This window comes from Bombus pyrosoma, linkage group LG5, assembly GCF_014825855.1.
Source record: "Bombus pyrosoma isolate SC7728 linkage group LG5, ASM1482585v1, whole genome shotgun sequence".
NCBI classification, from domain to species: Eukaryota; Metazoa; Arthropoda; class Insecta; order Hymenoptera; family Apidae; genus Bombus; species Bombus pyrosoma.
The window spans coordinates 5280553-5302550 of record NC_057774.1 but is presented as its reverse complement, the minus strand read 5'-3'; the positions used below and the strand labels follow the sequence as shown (position 1 = coordinate 5302550).

The 21998-nt window shown below is 32.5% G+C and overlaps 8 protein-coding genes and 1 long non-coding RNA gene across 21 annotated transcripts in view; 4 read left to right on the top strand and 5 right to left on the bottom strand.

Moving 5' to 3' along the window:
- Positions 1-3420, top strand: part of LOC122567721 (zinc finger protein 608-like) — a 32116-nt gene extending 28696 nt beyond the window's left edge. For all 8 annotated transcript variants that reach the window (XM_043726620.1, XM_043726616.1, XM_043726613.1 and 5 more), the window contains one exon: positions 249-3420. In XM_043726620.1, coding sequence (XP_043582555.1) covers positions 249-319 — 71 coding nt within the window. In that variant the 3' untranslated portion in view covers positions 320-3420. The remainder of the gene's footprint in view (positions 1-248) is intronic.
- On the bottom strand, positions 2937-4358 carry LOC122567744. The gene is made up of 2 exons (XR_006316873.1): positions 4221-4358; positions 2937-4135 (listed from the first exon to the last, which is right to left on the bottom strand). It is a non-coding gene; the product is annotated as an uncharacterized LOC122567744 (long non-coding RNA).
- Positions 4329-12788, top strand: LOC122567724 (focadhesin). 4 transcript variants are annotated; one of them, XM_043726627.1, is made up of 9 exons: positions 4329-4715; positions 4809-4877; positions 4994-5148; positions 5238-5435; positions 5571-6019; positions 6117-8301; positions 8384-8699; positions 8849-9045; positions 12681-12788. In XM_043726627.1, the coding sequence occupies exons 1-8, from the start codon at positions 4662-4664 to the stop codon at positions 8999-9001; spliced, it is 3579 nt and encodes a 1192-aa protein (XP_043582562.1). In that variant the 5' UTR covers positions 4329-4661; the 3' UTR covers positions 9002-9045; positions 12681-12788. The 4 variants fall into 4 exon arrangements, with proteins under 4 accessions (XP_043582562.1, XP_043582563.1, XP_043582564.1 ...); XM_043726628.1 differs by lacking the exon at positions 12681-12788 and adding an exon at positions 9337-9415 and having other exon boundaries at positions 4574-4715; XM_043726629.1 differs by lacking the exon at positions 5238-5435 and having other exon boundaries at positions 4574-4715.
- On the bottom strand, positions 8701-10428 carry LOC122567738 (protein C1orf43 homolog). The gene is made up of 5 exons (XM_043726665.1): positions 10147-10428; positions 9785-9941; positions 9498-9717; positions 9118-9392; positions 8701-9032 (listed from the first exon to the last, which is right to left on the bottom strand). The coding sequence occupies exons 1-4, from the start codon at positions 10303-10305 to the stop codon at positions 9200-9202; spliced, it is 729 nt and encodes a 242-aa protein (XP_043582600.1). The 5' UTR covers positions 10306-10428; the 3' UTR covers positions 8701-9032; positions 9118-9199.
- Positions 10417-12110, bottom strand: LOC122567736. Of its 2 annotated transcripts, XM_043726663.1 has the most exons (5): positions 11868-12110; positions 11589-11768; positions 11115-11510; positions 10837-11021; positions 10417-10755 (listed from the first exon to the last, which is right to left on the bottom strand). In XM_043726663.1, the coding sequence occupies exons 2-5, from the start codon at positions 11718-11720 to the stop codon at positions 10470-10472; spliced, it is 999 nt and encodes a 332-aa protein (XP_043582598.1). In that variant the 5' UTR covers positions 11721-11768; positions 11868-12110; the 3' UTR covers positions 10417-10469. The 2 variants fall into 2 exon arrangements, with proteins under 2 accessions (XP_043582598.1, XP_043582597.1); XM_043726662.1 differs by having other exon boundaries at positions 11589-12110.
- Positions 12789-13182: 394 nt separating the features above from the next.
- Positions 13183-14172, top strand: LOC122567874 (protein immune deficiency). Its single transcript, XM_043727000.1, has 3 exons — positions 13183-13534; positions 13621-13946; positions 14032-14172. The coding sequence occupies exons 1-3, from the start codon at positions 13183-13185 to the stop codon at positions 14170-14172; spliced, it is 819 nt and encodes a 272-aa protein (XP_043582935.1).
- Positions 14173-14393: 221 nt separating this feature from the next.
- On the bottom strand, positions 14394-17504 carry LOC122567739 (deoxynucleoside kinase). 2 transcript variants are annotated; one of them, XM_043726667.1, is made up of 4 exons: positions 17040-17504; positions 16545-16941; positions 16213-16462; positions 14394-16131 (listed from the first exon to the last, which is right to left on the bottom strand). In XM_043726667.1, exons 2-4 carry the CDS (start codon positions 16713-16715, stop codon positions 15875-15877), a joined length of 678 nt encoding a protein of 225 aa, XP_043582602.1. In that variant the 5' UTR covers positions 16716-16941; positions 17040-17504; the 3' UTR covers positions 14394-15874. The 2 variants fall into 2 exon arrangements, with proteins under 2 accessions (XP_043582602.1, XP_043582601.1); XM_043726666.1 differs by having other exon boundaries at positions 16545-16741.
- Positions 17505-17523: 19 nt separating this feature from the next.
- LOC122567734 (adenosine 3'-phospho 5'-phosphosulfate transporter 1) lies at positions 17524-20607 on the top strand. The gene is made up of 8 exons (XM_043726659.1): positions 17524-17959; positions 18132-18340; positions 18416-18624; positions 19073-19297; positions 19391-19541; positions 19615-19826; positions 19899-20024; positions 20100-20607. Exons 1-8 carry the CDS (start codon positions 17928-17930, stop codon positions 20256-20258), a joined length of 1323 nt encoding a protein of 440 aa, XP_043582594.1. The 5' UTR covers positions 17524-17927; the 3' UTR covers positions 20259-20607.
- Positions 20608-20750: 143 nt separating this feature from the next.
- LOC122567741 (transmembrane protein 216-like) lies at positions 20751-21902 on the bottom strand. Its single transcript, XM_043726670.1, has one exon. The coding sequence runs from the start codon at positions 21266-21268 to the stop codon at positions 20840-20842; it is 429 nt and encodes a 142-aa protein (XP_043582605.1). The 5' UTR covers positions 21269-21902; the 3' UTR covers positions 20751-20839.
- Positions 21903-21998: the final 96 nt, after the last annotated feature.

Genomic DNA, 21998 nt, shown 5'->3' with positions numbered 1-21998 from the left:
AAAACGCGAAGTGAAAAAAATAAAGAAAAAGGTGAAACCTTTTCCTTTCGGAAATGGTAAACCGGCGGCGAGAGTGGATTCGATTCGGCAGAGAATTTTACATGATTCTGTTCGATAAGTTAGTTGAACGGTCGATGGTCGACGATCGGTCGATCGGTCGGTCGACGAACGACGAAAGACGTTTTTCGAGAAAGAGAAAAAATAAATTAACGAGCCTCGGTATCTATGTGTGTGTGTGTGTGTTGCAGCGGCGATGCTGGCGAGTCAGCAGGCCGCCGCGGTAGCCGCATCGGTGATCTCGCCATTCCCGCCCAAGTGACCCGCGGCCCCCGGTCCCGTACTAGCAGCCGGAACAACCGGACCCACCTCCGCACAAACTCACCACACGTCTCATCATCCACCGCCGGTTAGCGGCGCAACTGCCGCAGGACATCCGCACTCTGCTACCGCTGGCAGGCAACCTTAGGATCGTCCCAGCAATACCGCTAATTCGGCCCTGCTACCTCTTCTTCGTTAACGCGACCAGAGAGATACTCCATCGGAGAATCTACCAACTCTCGATCTGTTTGTCAACTCGTCAACAGCAGCAACAGCAGCGCATCTGCCTGTTAAGGCCGATGTCATCGTTATCGTTCATCATTTGACACCTTCGTCGAGAACTATCTGGACTCGCGACGATCATCCGATCATCGTGTATGGTTGCTACTACTACCGCTGACGCTGATGCTGACGGTAACGCCGACGGCAATGCTGACGACACACACTGTTCACAAGCCTTCTCTTTGTCTCTGTCGTCTTTGTTGCTTCTGTGAAAAAGCGCGCCTGCCTTCCGAATTATGTCGCCGTTCCATTTTCAAAGAAGAAATCACCTGTACGTACTATGACGCGTCGACTCAAACGCGATCCATCGAGTCCATTGCTGGGGATACCAACTAGTTTCAGAATCGATCGAATACCGAGGAACGACGGGTTTACGACTGAGATTTCAGCGTCCTATCGTACGCACCTTATGTTTTTGGGACTTTTCGTACAAGAAAAATGCCAAAAATTGAACATTGCGTGGAGAAAACGAATCGATTCAGCATAGACTCTACGCACAATTTATTCCAAATTTTAATAAAATTCTTCCTCCAAGATATCGTTGAAACGAACTCGATGAAGAAGTCCCAATTCACGTACCATTGATCTTCCAGTTCAAACGAAAAACAAACATTTTCTAGATTTTTATACGAACTTCTTACCTATTAATCTTTTCTTGCTGTTAACGGCGACGGCGACGATGAAAACGACGATGATGCAGGCATTGCGAAACAACGTATAGGAATAAGAGCAGTATTCGTGCGACCAACTCATAAACGAGACTTCGGATGCTGTTTGCTCGTAAGGAATAGATGTCACATATGAAAAGAATGGCTCGAAACGGCTCGACGCAGCATTGTACCTGCTTACTGGAAATGCTTAATAAAATTCGGCAATCCCAAAATAGTGAGGAATCGTCGCCCGCGAAAGCCGACAAGTAATAAAGGGAAAAGTACGAGGAGAGTGGAGAGAGGAGAGAAAGGACACGAGGCAAGCGTGCGCGTAATGAGACCCCGTTGCGTTAGACCGAGGACTGTTGTAGAGTCATTGGGCATCTTACGCATAGGAAAGACGATGGAAGTTACTACGGCCGTACCGCGAACCAATTGCCCGATTTTTCTCCGATGTAAGAGACTGTGTGCCTCGAACTGCGTGGATTCACGTTCAGGCAACATTTTTATTGCACTTAGTAACGTAGAGATGCGAATGTGCGAGAGTGAAAAGCGGGAACTTTACTGCGCGTGCTTATGCACGTTATGTACATCGCATATTTTCCGTAACTCGTTGTGTATAACGCGTACGTGCGAATGTTCGATTGAGAACTTTGTCTATAATGGTGAAATTGTAGATCGTTGTATTTTATTGTAAAAAGGAAAAAGATTGCTGAACAACAGACTCGACATTTTTCTAGAGAAATAACGTGATTCGCGAACGACACGTTTTTTAGACGATTTGATTACCTACCTATCAAGTAGAATGTGCGTGGACATTGGTTATACGATATCAAATAAATACGAACGAAATACGTGTCGGTTAGGGAGGTATAAGCGTATAATAAATCACGATAATTCTAAATAATGATAACGTGACGATAAGCGATTGTACATTGAATTTGCTAGAATGCTATTTGTTTACTAAAAATAATGTAGTTAACGTTGCGTGAATACGATAGACGGAAAACATGAGTGTGTGTGTATGTGTGTGTGTGATATGAATATGGGCACAAGAGTGCGCGTGTGAAGGGAGAGAGAGAGAGAGAGAGAGAAAGAGAGAAAGAGAAAGACAGAACAAGCGAGCAAAACGTATAAGACTAATTAACGAGAAAAAACTATTAGCTATGTATAGTATATATATACGCGTACATATGCACCACAGTGATACGTACACGTATAATCTCCGGCGGCTATCTAACATTAGTGCAGTAACGATTATCATTGTACCTTTTATTACAATTATTCATTAATAATTATCGGTTCTATTACTTTATTATTATACCGTCGATAAAAAAAAAATAAGAACGTTGTACAGATTGGTAAATCTCGTTGCCAAGAATTCGAAATTAGTTTTATCGTGCCGTGCGTAGTGTTGCAAATGCCAAATAAAAGAAAAGAGAATAAGGCGTGTTTTTTTTTTCATTCGAACATAACAACGGCGATATTCATTTAGCAGAATACGTAAGGGAGAAAGAGATCGAGAGAGAAAGTATTGTCTGCGTGTGTGTGCGTGAATGAATGAAAGGGGGAGAGAGAAGGAGAGTGAGAACGGCGGAGAAACGCGCGGGGAATCGTCTCAGTTTTAATGAGACGCGTTCGAAGGAGAATCGGGCGGGCTTTAAAGTAAAAATGCTGGTGCTGTGCTGTGATTTTTATAAAAAATAAAAAGAAAAAAACAGAGAAGAACGATACGCGAATCATAGTAAGGAAAAGCCGAAGATCTTGACGAATTTTTATGAAAATATACAGATAGCCTAAGTACCTGGACCTGCCCTGCGCTCTCCACAAATTTAAATTCGAGTAGAGGATATTAAAGAAAAACGATTAAATGGAAAAAAGTGAAAAAAAAGAAAAGAAGAAATACTAAGAGAACAAAAGAGGGATGAAAAATCAACTTGTATGAATTGTATAGGCTGTAAAGTGTATTTGCTTTTAAACGAAAATTTAATATAGATTGTTAATCGCTAATTGCGCGAAAAAAGGAGCTGTCTCCAATGGTCGAATACACTATACACGTTCGCGTATCGCAAATTCCTCGTGCAACACGTTTCTTACGTTGTCCGTTCGAATCGTACTGACGAAAAACCCCCATTTTGCAGGCAATAAATTTACCACGTATTACGCTCAACGATTACGTTTTAAACTTTTCTCCTGTTTTCGTTGAAACCGGCTCCTTCCTACGTTCGATCGGTTATCGTTTCGATCTCCCGCGTAAAGATCGGCACTGCGCTGATCGATGTCGAACTTGTTGATACTTCCTCTCAACGCAAACGAGATACAAACGTTGTAATTAATAATTGGAGACAATCTCCGACTAAGGATATATTCTAGCGAGTACTACGTATTTGCCACGATGTTGCATAATCCATTGCGAAAATCCTCAAACGAATAAATTAAATGACAACATAAGATGGACTGACATATTAACGTAACGTAATAAACAAGGACCCGTATTCTTGTCTCCATTTTTTTAGAATGATAAAAATAGTGAGTCGTTACGCTTTATATATTATACACTTCGAATATATGAATATACGAGTAACATTACGTACAGAAGCAAATACAAAAACGCAGGCATCTTGTCGTTAAATTGTAAGATATTGTGTTCAAACTCCAGAATGTAATCTGACCCCTTCCTCAGACTACTATATATTAACTATATTGTGCACTATGCTCCAACTTGTCCATACGAATAAATATATTGAAAAATCTTACTATTATACAGTATCCTCGATCGGTACACTATCGTCCTTTAACGAGTTCGCGTCTTTTCAAAGTTCCCCCTTGTTATCGACTCGACCGACTTTTCGTACAATTTTCTTTCCTCCTTCTTTCGTTCTATCCTGTCAGCATTCGTATATGAATCATTGCGGTATATCTTCCTGTCAAATGGTATTTTTACAATTTTATCTATTTACGTTTACTCACACATTGTCAAACAAAATTGTAATATAACGTTTAACATTATTTGAGAACCCCTGTGTAAAAGGGAATACGTTCATTGGTTTATGACACTTTAGTTTCGTATTATCCTTCGTGTAACACAGAAGTAATCGTTACTTTTTCCATTTCTCTCGATAAACCTATACATATACTATATTCTTCGTACAAATACGTTACTCTTATTTTCATAATTTTTACGATGAACGATGAACAGTGTATATTAACAGTGTACCGTTACAGATCTCAATATATTTTTAATGATGCACGCACAAGGTTATGTTTTATAACCTAACTATTTCGCTTCGTACACTCACGGCCCAAGCCTTATTTCATCCACGCATTACTGTGATAGAAAGTACCGGGACACTGACTGAACTGAATGACAATTAATATATAGGACAATTATTGGAATATTACGTCTGCACGATGGATGAAATAGAATATAAATTAGAATCGACAAATCCTGTATTAATATCGCACGTGAGTAACTCCCTTTTCCATGTATCGCAATTAAACGTTTATATTTTTCACTTGGTATTCTATTTCAACTGTATTATGTATTTTTCTACGCAGGCAACGTCGAAACTCTTCGAATCCATTAAGAAAAAGAAATGCGATCGACCAACGGACCATATTTCCAAGGTAAAACACATATTCGTTCGATTACTATATGATCCAATACATCGTTTTTACTTTTACGTTAATAAAAGAGGAAATATTAATGTAATTCTGCTCATTCCGTTCATCAATTTATACAGATACCCGAGTTTAAGTTGTTATTAACAAAACGAGATAGTACAAATGTCACGCTCAGCATATCCGCCTGTCAAGCCCTAATTGCTCTGGTTGAAAATGGATTATGGGACATTAACGAGGCTTTAGCTACTTTCATTTCGAGTATCTCTTCTATAAAGTACAGAAATTTATTTAATTCATGAAAGATATTCTTTAAGTATCATTACTATTCCTTAATATCGTTCTATAATATGTCACACATTTTAGAAATTATATGGTTGCTACTACAACCATAAGCCATTTACTAACATTAGATTTAAAACGCGATACAGGAAAAGAAAATATATATCCGTTTACATTACATACACCACAACACCCTTTTATAACCATTTTAACTCAAGATAAACATAGCTGGCAGACTATATTAAGTCAGATGACATTTATTCTGAATCATCAGGATCCTCGGTATGTATAAAAATGTATATACAAATGTTATATACACATACATCATATACATCTATAAGTATGCATGCTCTTATATCTATATTGCATGTATGTATATACAATTTCTCTAATTAGAATTAATTTTCTCAATTTCAGAATTAGAGAAAATGGTGTGAAAATGTTACGACCGGTATTTTTGTATGTTTTATGCAATCCTTCATCAGATTCGATGGATTACTGTATGCAACAAGTTTGGCAATTGTTAATTAGATTGAGACACAGTATATCTGTGCAAACAGAGGTATTACTTTGGATGTGCACAGCGGAAATTCATTCTTGTATAAATACAAACTATAGAATCTTAGAGCTTGCAGAAAGAGCTGCATCAGAAAGAAACAGAGAATATTGTACAGCTTTGTTGCCGATGATTGTGTCCTTAGTTATACAATTACTACAGCAAGGTTCTGATCCAACACCAAATTTTCATGTTATATTGTTTATCATAGACCACTGTGATAGCTATATTGGGAATCTTGTGCTAACATTAATGGCAGAAGTAATTACTTTATGTCCAGCTATTTATTTGTATACTACTTTACAAATATGTAAGTATTTTCCAGTATTTTCCACTATTTATAAGAATTTTCGATTTTTACCGATTTTTCGAAATATTCTTGTTATGATAAATTTATCACATTATAGGTACGATGATAACAAAGAAAATGTCTTACAATGATATATTTTTCTACACTTTGATAGCATCTATTGTAAAATGGATTGCATATCCATCCGTATTGTGTTCTGATGCACTGGACATGGCGAGAGATTTAGCCAGCGAAATGTTTACAAGAACGGAATTAACGTGCAACAATGAAACGATGTTCTCAAATAAACTTTTTACAGTGTTTACTCATTCCGACCCATGCATTCAATTCTACACGGAGCTAGTGCATTGCTTGAGTATCTGGAACCAAAATGATATTCTATCATGGTTGAACAACATATCATGCGTACCAACTTACTTAAAAGACAAATGTAAACTATTGATATCTGGTCTCCTTCTACAGTCAAACGAGCCACAAATAGTTCAACTGTGTTGCAATATACTCGTTGATGTTAGCAGAGAAAGGACAAATTTTGGATCGCACGTGCTCTCATTGGTATTGCATAAATTAACCAAATGTAAAAGCAGTATAGAATCGAAATGTTTGTTACTGGTAATGCCTGAGCTTATGATTACGAAAGAAAATGTCCCAATTGTTAATCATACCTTGAACAGGTTGTTAAACGGTGACAAGCAACTGAAATATTTTATAATCGAATTATATTTGAAAGCATTGAAAAAAGAACCGAGATGTTACAGATTTCTCTTTGCTGCAATAATCAAAGTAATGGAAAGCGATCTTTCCTGGTATTCGGATGCAACTTGTGCAAGAGCTATGAAACATATTTGTGAAAATTATCCAGAACATGGGGAAAAATTGGTACCATTGATATTGCAGATATTAAATCGTTCGACGGGTATGAACGGCGGAACCGCAAGCGCGCTCGCGCTTGGGTGTATTTCTGCTCTTTACAAAGCATCCGTAATAGACATTTGTTCGACATGGAGAGTGCTATCTCCAAAAATGGAAAAAGAGAAGCGGTCTATTGTTCTAGAAAGCTTGTGCGAACTATTTGCTGATGTTGCATTCTATGCACCTTCTTCTCAATACCTCGAAGGACACGACCATCAATTGATCGACGATATCGTATCGAAGTTGTGGAAATACACGACATGTAATGATGTAAAGGTAATCAAAGCTGCGCTTAAAGCTCTAGCCTCGTACCGTCTCGAACAATTATCCTTGAAATCATTACCAGTAGAATTTAGATATAATCTCGTACTACCAGCTACGTATGCGAAAATTCCAACCGACACGGTAAAAAAGCCAGAGGACGTGCTTCCGTATATACCTGGTGTTTGTTGGATCCAAATGCTTCAAAATATAAATAAAATGACTTTGTCAGCAGCCGGAAACCTTTTAATTTCCTTCGTGATAGAAGAAGTAAATAGCTTCCGATCCGGCATGTACAACTGGCCTCAAGGGGAGCCGCAAAATTTTAAATATTTACCAGACAAAAGCGTAATCAGAGCTGTCGGTGAATATCTGAGGAAAACTAATAAGTCTGATTCGAATAATCATTGTATCGTTACGGAATGCCTACGAATATTCGCTCATAAATATCCGAAACCATTACCCAATATAAATTGGAGTTTTTTGAAGGATACTTTTCACCTATCAGCCGAAGCAAAGCAATATACTCTTTCTATCGCGTGTCATCATGCGACGGTATCTTTATCTGCTAAATCTTTTATAGAAGATTATCTATTGACGTATAAATCCGTAAATGATGCAGAAAATTTCATTTGGAAAGACAATGAACACCCGATATTGTATTCAAATCTCGAGTACTTGTGTCAAGCTGTACAACCAAATATCATGAAACGGTTCTTAGAAACTACTTTGGAATGTGCAATTAAAAAAATGAACGAAAATTCGATACAACCGTTTCATTGCATCATGTATTCATATGCTCAGGCATTAAGGAATCCAGAAATATGCCATGCTAACTCTACACTGCTTTCTACCATACTGGAAGAACTTTTGGACAAAATAGATTTAACGTGCGACCGTTTCTACCCTTATTTCATGGCAGCTTTGGAATTACCAATGGAGCATCTAGAAAGAACTACATCTCCTAAAGTGTGGTGGGAAACAATGGCCAGTAAATTAAAGAATGCGATCGCAATTAGAGCCGAACTGTCTTTAAAAAAGTCTAATAACGAAGCCTCCTTAAAGTGGTTGAACGAGATCATCGGTGAAACATTCGCTTCTACGTCAAGGTAACATTCTTGGTCATTGTTGTAATTTTACTGATACATCAAACATGTGAATAAACGCGCGTCTTAATGTTTTTTATTAAAGTGTGCAAACATATTTTCTCGAAATTATACAAAAAGTACAAACCAATATGCAATTCGAAAGATCCAGTTCAAATTGGATTCTGGAGCTTATGACACAGGTTCAAGGATTTTTAATGGACTCATCACAAAATCATAATGACAAAATACAATTCTATTGTAATGTTTTATTTATCTCTGTGATAAGCTTGTCTGGCCTAGACTCCATGTTAATGAAACGAGATCTAGTGATTAAATCGCAAAATGTCAGAATAAAATTATTTCCTCAAGCTCTAACACTTCTTTCTGATAAAGAGAACTGGAAACATGCAATTCCACAGGTACTCACAATTACTTTTATTTCTATACAAAACGATCCAACTATCGTCCGAATGATAATTTAACAATTTAATACTTTTTTTCTTCATTAGAAGTTATATAGTTATTGTAGAATTAACAGTCTATTAAAGATATTATATACCTCTTTCAGATGATGGAATGGTTAAATTATATGAGAACGAATCATATTTCTAATACATATAAATACACGTTTCATCAGGCATTAATTTCTTTAAGACATAATTCATATTATAAAAATGTATGGACTAAATATTTATCGATTAAGACGGACATCGATATTTAACCGCAAGTTGGAACAAAAAACGTGTCCGTTACTGCAAATTTAAGGTATGAAATTAAAAGAAGCAACATATTTGTGAAATACGATTAAAACAAAAGTTGAAAATGTATTTCACCTACTTGCAATCCCATATGATGTAGAGACTGACAATTCTAAACAAACATATCGTCACATGTGTTGTATGTGACGACTTTCATAATGCTAAACAGATGTTTCGCTATTATCCAACATCATCACGGTTAATGTATTCGGACGTGATCCAGTTAATGTTTGATCTTCCAGTAGTTTCATCTTGGGTTCTAATATATTCCGTTTCGTTTCAATGTTTTTTTTTATAGGTGTGCGACTTGGACTAGATTTCTTACTGCTTGGATATGATTTTAATAAACGAGCCCTATGGGAACATTTAAGGACACCATGTTTTTGTCTCATTATATTATAGTACAACATACTACAAACTTTAAATTTACACTCCATAATTTAAAAGAATCATACTTACGCGTCCATTAACTTAAGGAATAAACGGGTATATACTTGATATTCCTCATCACCAAATTCAGTTGGATCGTGTCGTGCATGTTCATATAAATCACAGAACTGATGAATTAATCGTTGTCCACTTCCATTTAATGGTGTTGCCAATATGGCAAGTAAATATGCCCGTAAATTTTCAGATGGATGTCTTTTTAAGCAATTATCATATTTAGTAATTTCAGCTTCTACAAAAAAGATTGAAAATTAGTTGGAACATAAAGAGTCTGTTTACCATAATAAATATAATTGTACCCAAGGTCTTAACATCATCTACAGCTTTTAATCTGTAGTAATGAGGTGAAACCTGTCCTCGAGGAGTTAAAATAAATCTTGGATCGCTAATAAGTTGTGGCTCGTATTGAATTCTTGGTATTACTTCTATTCGTCTTTCGATCTCCTTCTTTAGTGACTAAAAGATTGAAAATGTACTGTGTTTTGATATGTATATATGTATATGTGCATATAGACACATGTGTTCAAAATAGTGAATAATTGTATAGCATAATTAAAATGTTTTGTTTTTAACTAAAAACAAGCATTAATTTTCAATGTAAATGTAATAGATATACATATTTGTAGATGTAAATAAACTTAACCTCTACAATTTCTCGTACCTTTCGTGCATCGTGCCCGATAGGGATATGAGGACCACGGCGTGATCGTAATGCAAATCTCATAATTTGTCGTTTTGCAAATATAAACAGTAATAATATTGTTAGTACTCCAGCCGCAATAAAAATAACGATTGTCACACCGGAAAGTTCTTCCGTCATGTTTTTCCCATTCGTACTTGTATAAAAATGTTAACTCTAGTGCGCACGCGTCTTATATTTTGATTTTACATCTCCTGTACCTCTAATTTTTAGATTGGGGAATAAATATAATTATAGAAAAAATAAAATTTATTATAATTTGTGGTTTGTAGTATTTACATAAGTTACATAGATTTTAGTACATTTTGAATAGGTTTTTTAAACAATGTTTGATTAGTATTTGCTATCTCCCATAATGATTGTTTTTGTTCATCTGAAAATTTAATATTTGACTTTATAAGTGATAATACGAGCTTCCCAAAATTTTTATCCTTGGCAAAGTCAACTGCTTTCTCAAATAATAACTGTATAAGTTTGTCATTTGTGGTAATATCTGTCTTAGTATCAATCAAAGTACGTAGGAAAGAAAGATGCCATGATTTGAGTTCTTTCACATGTGATAAATATTCTCTGTAAAAATGATACCGCTCAATTGCTAACACTTTAGCTTCTTTTGAAGTTTAATTGATTAATAATAAGATTAGTACCTACATAATGAGAACAATACGTCTTTGAGGTTCAAAAGTATTTACTATAGCATCAATAATTGTTGTGTCTGTTAAATCAAGGTTTAAAAGGGGAATAAAAATAAACTTCTGAATATCATCTGGAAATTTCTGAGTGCTCTCTATCAAAGCAGATAAAAGTAATCTGGAAGGTTCTTTCAAAGTAATAATCTGCAATGTTATTCAAACATTATTAGTCATGTTTATGTAAAAATTTATATAAGCAGTCTAATTCTTTATAGATTAATATCATTCAAACTTCACCTTTGATAATAATAAATGGGTATAAAAAGTTTCTGTATATTTAACTCGTTGTTCCAAAGTCATATTATTCAAGGAACAACATAGATTATATGTACCCAGCATAGTTAGTTTTTTTTCTAAATTACAGACTATTTCTTGAAATTCTGCATCTGTTAAATTCTCTAATTGATTTAAATCCAATTTTCCATTAGGGCATTCCAATTCTTCAAAAAGATATTCTGTGATATCAAGTTTTGGTACACACTCCTGTTTAATATTTTTATCGCAGAGCTTATCAAGTTGTGTAAAATAAAACTGAGTAGATGAAAATTGATCCGATGTGTTGGATAAAATATCATTACAATCATTATTGCTTTCGTTTAATGTTTCTTCTACATCTATATGTGTTACTCCTTTCTAAGTGAGATAATGCAAACTTTAATATTATTTTCCTTAAATATAATTTTGTTTCCTAATACAACTATTAATACTAACCTTCTTAGTTACTATTTGCCATAAAGGATCAGCTTGACTTATATCTTGTTTCAATTTCTCCTTAATTACTATTAACTTTTCCGTGGTATATTGGGATAATACATAATTTTTTAAAATATTTTCCGGATTCATATTTTTAATAAGTCAATTTACAAAGACATACTTTTATTGTATTATGTACTAAAGAAAATATAAGAAAATTTTACTTAAATAAAATAAATTATAATTGGAGAGAAAGGAAAAATTTTATTGCGATTGAAAATATATTAAATCTCGTACATAATAAAATTATACATTTACGTCATATCCTAACGATACGTTTGTGTCAAGTAGTATCAAGTAAACCATACCACCTGTTGAGTAGCTTCATGACAGTCAAGAGGTTAACAACGAAATAACAGTGTGCGCGCTAATAAATTTTATTTAGAAGCGATATTATGATATATACAAATGAACGCATATAACTTTTTGTGAAATAAAGAAAGGATATACAAGTTGAAAAACGCACAGGAATCGAGATACTGTAAGTCTTGCAGTACTAAATTAATTTAAATATTTTAAACAAGGAAATTTATCTGAAATATAGATCCTATACGCATGGAAATATTTTGTTTCAAAATATTTTACATTATTCAATTGTATTGCAATTAGCAAAAAGAGGATGCTGCTTTTAATATGAAACATGATTTTTTAAAACTTTCGCGCTGTTATTGCTTTTGGAAATTGATAAGTAATAGACATTATTTGAAATGTTATACTTTTATTACGAACAATATGTTTGTGAAATGATTCATACTGCATTTATATCAAGTTTCATGAGAATGAATTAGCATAAATTAAGCAATTAAAACAATGTTGCAAACAATGAGAGGAAATCTTTGTCTATTTCAAATTCGGCTATTCAAATTTTGTGTGTTGATAGCTATTACTCGCGATAACATAATTGCGACGAACTTTCACTTCTGGAAAACCCAGATTATCCTAAGGTCATTAAGAATCATATTCATACTCATCATATTCATATTCATATCATTAATATTTCTAATTAATGTTTTTTGTTTGTAACTATTTTTATAAATTTTGGTGTTCTAGATATCGTCGGTTCAGAACATAATGCATGAATAATAAGGAAATAAAAATTTTATTAAAAATAACGATTTCTCTGGGAAGATTTCCTTAACTCAATAACAAAAAGGAAAGGTAAGTATATTAATGAAGAATATGCAAAGAAAATATTGTTAAATATCTGATATTTTAATTAAAATAAGGTAAATAATCCTTTCCATCGAATTGATCTTCATATTGGTATAATATAAAGAATTGAAATATATGCAATCATAAAAGTTGTATAATTATGTAATAAAGAAATTAACAAATGGATATATGTAATTTGTTACGTCCATGTTTTTCTTTTTTCCAGTTGGCTTTATATTTATAAAATATACTTATTTCGTAGATTACTTTATCAGAAAATGTAGTATTCATCAAACATGATGATAATGAAAATATAAAATTCATATTATGATACTTTTATCATAGAAAAAAAGATAGCGAAGAGATACTTCTTTTGAACGGCATTTGTATGTTGAGGAAAATGCCAATACTTTCAAATTTATCTCATCGTTTTCATATGTTAACAACCGATGCAAAACCTGATCCACCACGAATACCGATCGAAGGATATACTCACAATTTAGAACCAAATACAGTAAACTGTGATGAAACGAAGACGGCCAAATTCGAATCTGTTCCAATTACTATAGAACCGCAATTGGAATTAAAGAACGTAGCGTCCCCCGAAAAAGACGACGCAGTACCTATTACGAGCGCCAAGTCTTCTACCGAAAAACAAGATCTGAATGATACGAAAGCTTCCCAAGATGATGCAAAAGAACGTAGAAAACCGAATATTAAAACGAGAACAAAATCGAAACAACGCAAACATTGTAAGTATTATTCACTCTTTAAACTTGAAAAAGAATCAAATTTGTTAAATTTGTTTGTATTAAAGCAATCATGTTTTACTTTACAGCACAAGGAACACATGTAGTGAATTACAATATAATTAATTCAAACGGTGTGAAAATTGGCTCTAAAACTAGTTACATTTGTAATATTAATCAATTTGCTAAGAATAATTCTGATGCATCAGAAGAAACATGGACAAAAAATATTCGACAAATGCCAGCAGAAGTAGAACGTTTACGTACTTGTACTGATGAAATTAATTTAGATGATATATTTATAATTAAAACTTATATTGGACATGGTTGGAAAGACGTTGCTAGAAAATTGTTATATTCGGACGGTCAAATTGAACAATTCGAAGAAAATTACAAATTTAGGGGCATAAGTGAAGTAAATTTGATTCCAATATACTATTTCTCGTTTATATTCTTATCTGTATCATTGCAAGTTTTTGTATTAATGACTATATTTCTAGGTAATTTATCAAATATTTCTGGACTGGAAACAAGCTAATACAAAAAATGCAGATATTGGCAATTTGATAAACATCTTATGGATTTGTAAAGAATACGATTGTGCAATACGATTAGTTTCTGCTCGCAGCCAGTCGACATAACGCTTTTTAACTGTATCTTTGTAACAATAAATCTTTGAACAATTTATCTTTTAATCGAATATATGCCACAAGTAATTATCATATTTATTTGTCAGAAACGAAAATTATTTTTAATCATATCCAACTTATATTAATTATAATAACTAGAGTAAAAAGTTAACTGCTGTTTCTATCTGTAATGTATATTGTATTAAAGAGTCGTTTTAATAAATAAATTCTAATGAATATAATATAATATTTATTGTAATACAATCCTATAATATAATCTTCTAATCTTACAATAACATTAATTTTAATTATGCATGTAGTTATCGTCGAACAACATACAATTAATGCAAATATCACTATAAAGCAGCATAAGTGGGCGTTCCACGGGCAAGGAAAACTGAGGGCAAAGTCGCGGATAGTACCGTGAGTCGCGACAGACGGTTATGTAGATATATATTTTCCAGGTACAAATATCTTATCCTTAGCATATCTATTTGCCCATCTCTTATCCCCTCCTATCCCCGCCGATTGCTACTTTACTTAAGATAACTGCAGTTTTGCATTAGCAACTATGTATAGTCTTTTACTGCTTAGTGTTCAGAAATCCATCTTTTCCTTAAATGCAATTATTTAATATATACATTAACGTTGACGCCGGCGAGACCCATCGGCGGGTCTCACGTGTATGTTCCGTGAGGCGGCGCGATTCATCGGCGGATCGCTCGTGTCTGTTCCGAGGGGCGGCGATGGGTTTCACACATATATATATATATATGTGACACGTATACATTATAAACTTAATATAATTATTTCCTTTCTTCATGTAATTTTTTAAAACAAGTTAGGCAAAGTGTCGATTGGTCCTTACAACGATCACAATATGTTGTTACTTTTTTGGCTCTTTTCAAGGCATACTCTCTACCTTTTACTCTACAAATACGTTTGTAACATTCTTTACACCGCCGTCTCGTTTTGCTCGCGGACCCTTGGTACGAATGCAGAAAATGTGAATGTTTTTTGGGCAATGCTACATTTTCACTTGGCATTTCTTCTCTATGGGGATTCATCATATTTAAAAGGTAATAAGTAATTTTTTCGCGAAATTTTAATACTTTTAGTATCCCATTTTCTATGTACATACCACACCTTTACGAGGCAAGTCCTACATATTAATTCCATTACAACTTTTTTATACCATTCCATGGTTTTATACCATACCATGGTTCTGCACAAACAACTATAATAGAATGACATCTGATCGGATAGATTAATCCCCTTTTTAGCATCATTATAAAAAAAAAATAGAGTCTGGCTTTAATTTACTATTTTTCAATGCGACCCAGCGCCGTCCCCACGTAACAGACAGTGAATTCGGATGCCGCCCCACGAAACAGACAGCGAATTCAGGTGCCGTCCCACGAAGAAAACCATGAATATTGGCGCCGGCGTCAACATGTTAAATGCACAATTATGTCATATTATATAATCATTATAAAACGATTGACTTTATCTCTTTCCCTTTCTCTTTCTCTGTACATACAGGTATACTTAAAATGATTATATTATATTTTTATATATATACAACTAGAAAATATATGCGATTAATGTACAATTAATATATATAAGCAATTCAAAGAAGTAATATATATAAGAAATACAAAAAATATTTTCAACTAATACATACGTACATTTGTAACATATTTTTCTTTCTTTTCTAATTCTTTTTTTCCCCCTTTTTACCAAAAATTAAGTCTTTGCAATTTTCAAATTGTGTGACCATTTCTTGTAAACTTTTATTTCCATCTATTATTAAAACTGGTGCTGGTACACTAAATAGTGTCTGATGATAAAGCCACTCATCATGAATATTATGAACTTGCTGTAAATATTCTAATGATACACAATTTTCTTCTTTCCTCGCTCTTGTTTTCATTCTCTGATATACAACATCCGGCGATGTCCTCAAATAAACTGCATTAATATAAAAATAATAACTAATATTATTATCAATGAGAAACATATAATTTATATTATGCATTTATGATAACATACTTATTAAATCCGTTACTATATTAGCATTCTGTATACACCAGTCATACCAATCTTCTAAGACCATTATTTCCACATCTTGTAATAGTTTAGAACGTTTTATAGTTTCTATAAAGCACCTCGAGCTAAATACTGATCTTTCCATAATTTTATAAGGCATTCCAGATTCGTAAGTATGAAGTTGCAGCATTGTTAATTGTACATAGGATTGGAATAAGAAACTATAACGTCTAGGATTTGTGTACATTAATTCCTAAATATTTTAAGCGAATATTTATCAATGTTACATATATTTTTACATGAATAGCAATAAATCTATATTCAAGTAATCTTACCAATAAATTTGTTCCAGCAACATTTCGCCAAAGTTCTACTGGTTCTTGCAAAACGGTTGTATTGTTAAATTGTTTAAAATGACTTAAGAATGTTGTCTTACCACTTCCTATATTGCCCTCTATGCATACTGTAAATGGTCTCTTATACAATTTGCAAGCAGAAGTAGTCATTTTTATTAGTAGAAACAAAGATTTGCCTTAAGAAAATACAAAAATACGTTACTTGTAGTAATGAATTGTTTTATTCTTATATGAAATATATGAAATACTAATTATTAAAAATATCGTATTTATATTTAGTATGATTACACGCTACTGCTATGTCGCAGTGACATTGAAACATTGTTTGATACATTTCCCGCGTAAATTTTCTGTTCAGCTCTCTTACTGGTAAGTTCTTTTAAAGAGGGACGTACATGTAGATAGAAATAGTAGCTCTATAGTTTGTCATTCTTCAAATTATCTTTGGTTGTCTTTTATTAAATTAATACTTACCTAATGAACCCATGAATGAGTAAATTTTTTAAACAATTTACGTTATTACATTATGGAAGAATAAGGGTTTTATTTATATTTTTAATCTTCGAGCATTTTATATCACCATTTACCACATAACCATTGCGTAGTTGTATCAAAGATTGGTATATCGATAGTTTAAACTTTACTATTGCGTGCACTATAATGGGTTAAATGCTATATTACGCAAGTTAAAATATTATTTCATTATGTACGCGGATATGCAGATGTATTATTTTTATTACAAAAAAGAATGTATCTGAAACAGTGAAAATTTTTTATTGAATTGAAATATTTATTATAAGCTAGGGGAAATAAATATACTCTATTATTGACATGTATACAAAATAAAATAAGATTTGGAATTTTGCATTTATAAGTTAATAAGAGGCATGTATGAAATGATCAAAGTTGTTGGATAAAAAAGTGGAACAATCAAACTAACGTATGTATTTATAAAGCATATATACATCGATGGCCATGATATATGTATATACATGTACATATGTATACATATAGTTTTTCTATCAACAGATATGAGTTTGTTATATCAGTTGGTTGTTAGGAAAATGCAAGTGACTTACATTTTAAATGATGATTTAACGAAATATTTTTAGATACCTTTCAGTTATTAGTCAGAATATTATATTGTATTTTTTATTACGGATTTTTGATGAATTCTATATCTTGCTTCTAAATAATTAATTTTTTAAAATGATTTAAATAACATTGTGTATTAAACGTACGCGCAACATGTAGTACATGTAGGGCAATCATAAAATATTTGATGTTAAAAAACAAAATTATGAAACAATCAGTTAATTCATAATCATTTATTTTTACTGAAATTCTATTATAATTGAAACAATGCGAAATTTTTTGGGCGATGCTATAATATGGTAAGTTTCAAATACGAAATTATTGAAATAATGAGACTGCCATGCATTAACATTATGATTCCCTTTTTATTTCTTTTCTTCTTTCTTTTCCTCTCTCTTCTAAAAAATATAGTACAAATAAATAAAATCCTTGGATGATATTTTTCACTTATTAATATAATTTTTTCTGCAGCATATTGCTACTACTTTCAGTAAGCCTTATATTTGGAGCTAGTGAAATTATTAAGTCTTTTGTGAATACCGGAGAAAATTTTTTAAAAACTTCCTCCTATAATTGGATTATTAAATTATGCTTAAATTTATTGAGTTATGCTACTGTATTATTGCCAGGTTGCCTCATATACAAATATGTTCGTCATACCAAATATATCCAAAGGGGAGGTAAGTGATAGGATATATTAATCAAATAAAAAGAATTTATGAACTTTTACTTAAAATTGTGATTCTTTTAAACAGGCAAAGGGTGCATACCCAAAATAGTACATTTATGTTTTGTGGGTCATTATGAAACAGGACTGCTGGATTCATCTTCTTATACATCTACGCCATCGAATCATAGCCAACGTACTTTTACACAAGATGCTTTGTTACTCCTATATTGCTTTTTTGGGTTGCAAATTAGTTATTTAACATGGGGTTACTTACAAGAAAAAATAATGACGCAGGTATAATCTGTTTAATAAAAACACACACACACATGCACATGTATGCATACACACCATACATTGATAAAGAAATTTATGAAATTACGAAGCAAGGAATGTTTTACAATGGATTATCTTTGAGAAATTTGTTTGGACAAATGTGATATAACAATATTAACAGTTTTCAAGTACATGTTAATATGGGATAATGCCTCTCATGTACTAAAAAACATTCTTAACTTAGAGTTTGATCATTGCTAGTCACTACTTCTAGGATACCCAAGGTTTCTGTGAAGCAAAGATTTTTGAATTTGCAACTCTATTTTCTTGAACATAGACTTTTAATATTGTTTCGAGATGATGTTTAAAATGTAGGTTGCAAAATTCATAATATGTTATAAGTATGAATAGTCTAGTTTAATATTATACAATCATTAAAAATCTTTTATGAAAACATTTAATTTTTCAGGAATATGAAGACGTTGCTGGCAACAAGGATCATTTCCAAGATTCACAATTTCTAGTATTTGTAAATCGAATTCTTGCATTCTTAATGTCAGGGTTGTATTTAATAATTCAAAGACAACCACAACACAAAGCACCTCTTTATAAGTATGCATTTAGCTCCTTATCAAATATCATGAGCAGTTGGTGTCAATATGAAGCTCTAAAGTATGTTAGTTTCCCAACACAGGTATTCATTCGTTTGACATTTTGTTTTTTATTTTTTGATTCGAGAATTTTGTTTGGTAATTACGTTTAATTAAATATGGTATATAAATTTCAGGTATTGGCAAAAGCTTCGAAAATAATCCCAGTAATGATAATGGGAAAAGTAGTTTCACATACCACATATGAATATTACGAATATGTTACAGCTGTACTCATTTCTATTGGAATGACATTGTTCATGTTGAATAGTTCAGATTACAAAGGCGGTGAGCGTTTTTTGTCATTTAGTGTAAATCTACTAATCTTTTTTTTTTCTAATCATTGTTTCAATGCTTTTAGATGGAGCTACAACTATATCCGGTATTATTCTCTTAGGAGGCTATTTATTATTAGATAGTTTTACAAGTACCTGGCAAAGTGCATTATTTGACGAGTATGGGGTAACGAGTGTGCAAATGATGTGTGTAGTTAATATGTTCTCCTGTTTATTAACTGCAATGTCCTTATTTCAACAATCAAGTTTCCCTCTTATATTTTCCTTTATGACAAAGGTAATTTCAATTAATTAAGGTAATGATAGCAACAATCTCTGATACAACTTTAATATTCTTATTATTGCACAGTATCCTAGGTTCATTGTGGATTGCTCACTTATATCAATTTGTTCAGCAAGCGGTCAATTGTATATCTTTTATACAATTTCTAAATTTGGTCCAGTGACGTTTGTCATTATGATGACTATAAGACAGGTAATTATTTTGTTAATTATATTGCTATTAATAAAATAAACAAGCTTAAGAGGTATCGTTTTCTTCCTTTTTCAGGGTTTGGCTATATTATTATCTTGTTTGGTATATCATCATCGTGTGACAGTCATTGGTATCATTGGCATTCTACTAGTATTTGGTTCGGTATTCTTACGAATGTATTGTAGCAATCGATTACGTGCAATAAGAAGACGTAGGGCTGCGCAAATAGTATAAAAGCTAATTATGGAAACAAAAAGGCATAGGTACAAATTTCACTAAATTTTGTACATTTCTTTTTTAAATGTACACAAGTTTTGTTAGATATATAGTTTAAAAAAAGTGATTAATTCATATTGATTATACTATTTTGACAGTTTTCATATATATTTTACAAGCACTGGAGAAAACAATCAGTTATTTTTAAACATCCAGTTTTCAAATCTGTTATTTGATAATGTACTAATGTACTTTTAAGTAGAGTACTTTTAAATACACATACATACATATATATATATATATACGTATATACATATTAAAAATAATTAGACAGAAAAATGCATTATTTATTTAAGAAATATTTATTTTATTATAGACAAAAAATGTCATTTTTACAAGAAAAGTATCAATAAAAAACATATTGATTGTACGATTTATTGTCTACAAAGTTCATTTATATACAGGAATTTTGTAGAATATTTTATTGGAGATTAAGAACATACTCGTTCATAGATTAGATCATTTTTAATTTTTATTAATATCCAGAAACATACAATATGATGCAATCAATTAAAACTCTTAAGTACTAACAAGGTTGTTTATTCCTCTGGAGACGTAGGTTTGTAAATAGCAATGAGGCACAAGATAGAAATGATTAACTCAGATGCTAGAAGTACCAATTGTATGCTACAAAGAATCACTTCTAGTCTGAGCACATAATTTTGCCAAATTAGAAAGTATAACGTTGCCAAGGAGCTGGGTACAGTTAAAATAACTCCGATAAGAATTGGTAATCCATGTTCTGTCAAATTCCCTTTCCTTCCAAAATAAATTCTGGCTCCTTCTGTGATTATAAGTAAGAATAAAAGCGCAAACTCTGCTAATGTTGTATTTGTGCCAGGTGAAGGTAGATTTGCAGCTTTAAAAAAGCCCATACCCAGTTCACATATAGCAAACATACCAAAATAAAAAGAGTTTAGATACATAAGAATTTCGTACGTTAAAGATGAACTGGCTATTGTAGGCATTCTACAATGACTCTTTAACACTGTTAGAAACCTTATGCTTATTAAGCTCTATCTAATATTAACTCATTCTGTTTTAATGTACCTAATTATGAAAAATGTTGTTCCGTATCCATTATAAGTCGCACCTTCTCGATTAAGTATATACAATGCTTTTTCCGTTCATTTATTGAATTTCATTTATATTCTTTCTTTTTAACTTTAAAAATTCACTTTTAGTTTTCTATGCTACAACGACGATGTCATTCTTGAGTGTTACGCACGCAAATGGAGGTTACCTTTCGATTTTATTTTTGAATATGTCACAACATGCGTGCATATATGAATATTCAGATCCAGAATAACGTTTGTAGATTATTCTAGCGAATTGTTGATAGAAGGTGTTCTTAGTTAACTATTGATCATAAATACATAAAGCGAAGATCATAAAGATCAAGTTTGGTTAAGAAGGTGTAAACACAACCGAATTTCTTAGAAGTAAAGTAGTGTAGTAATCATTTCCACTGTTTTCTTTGAAGCTTTTATCTTTCGTTACGTTTCCTTGACTATACATTTAGTATTTCAGTTAAGAAAGCTTATACATCGAAGAAATGTTTAGCAGACACCCACTTTCACGAAAGGAATAACAACCGACTCGTGATTCACGTATCATGAATATACCGAGCAGTGCTACCAAATGAGGAAACAAGAAATGTACGTAATTTGATTACAAAATTTGAATAACATATGTATG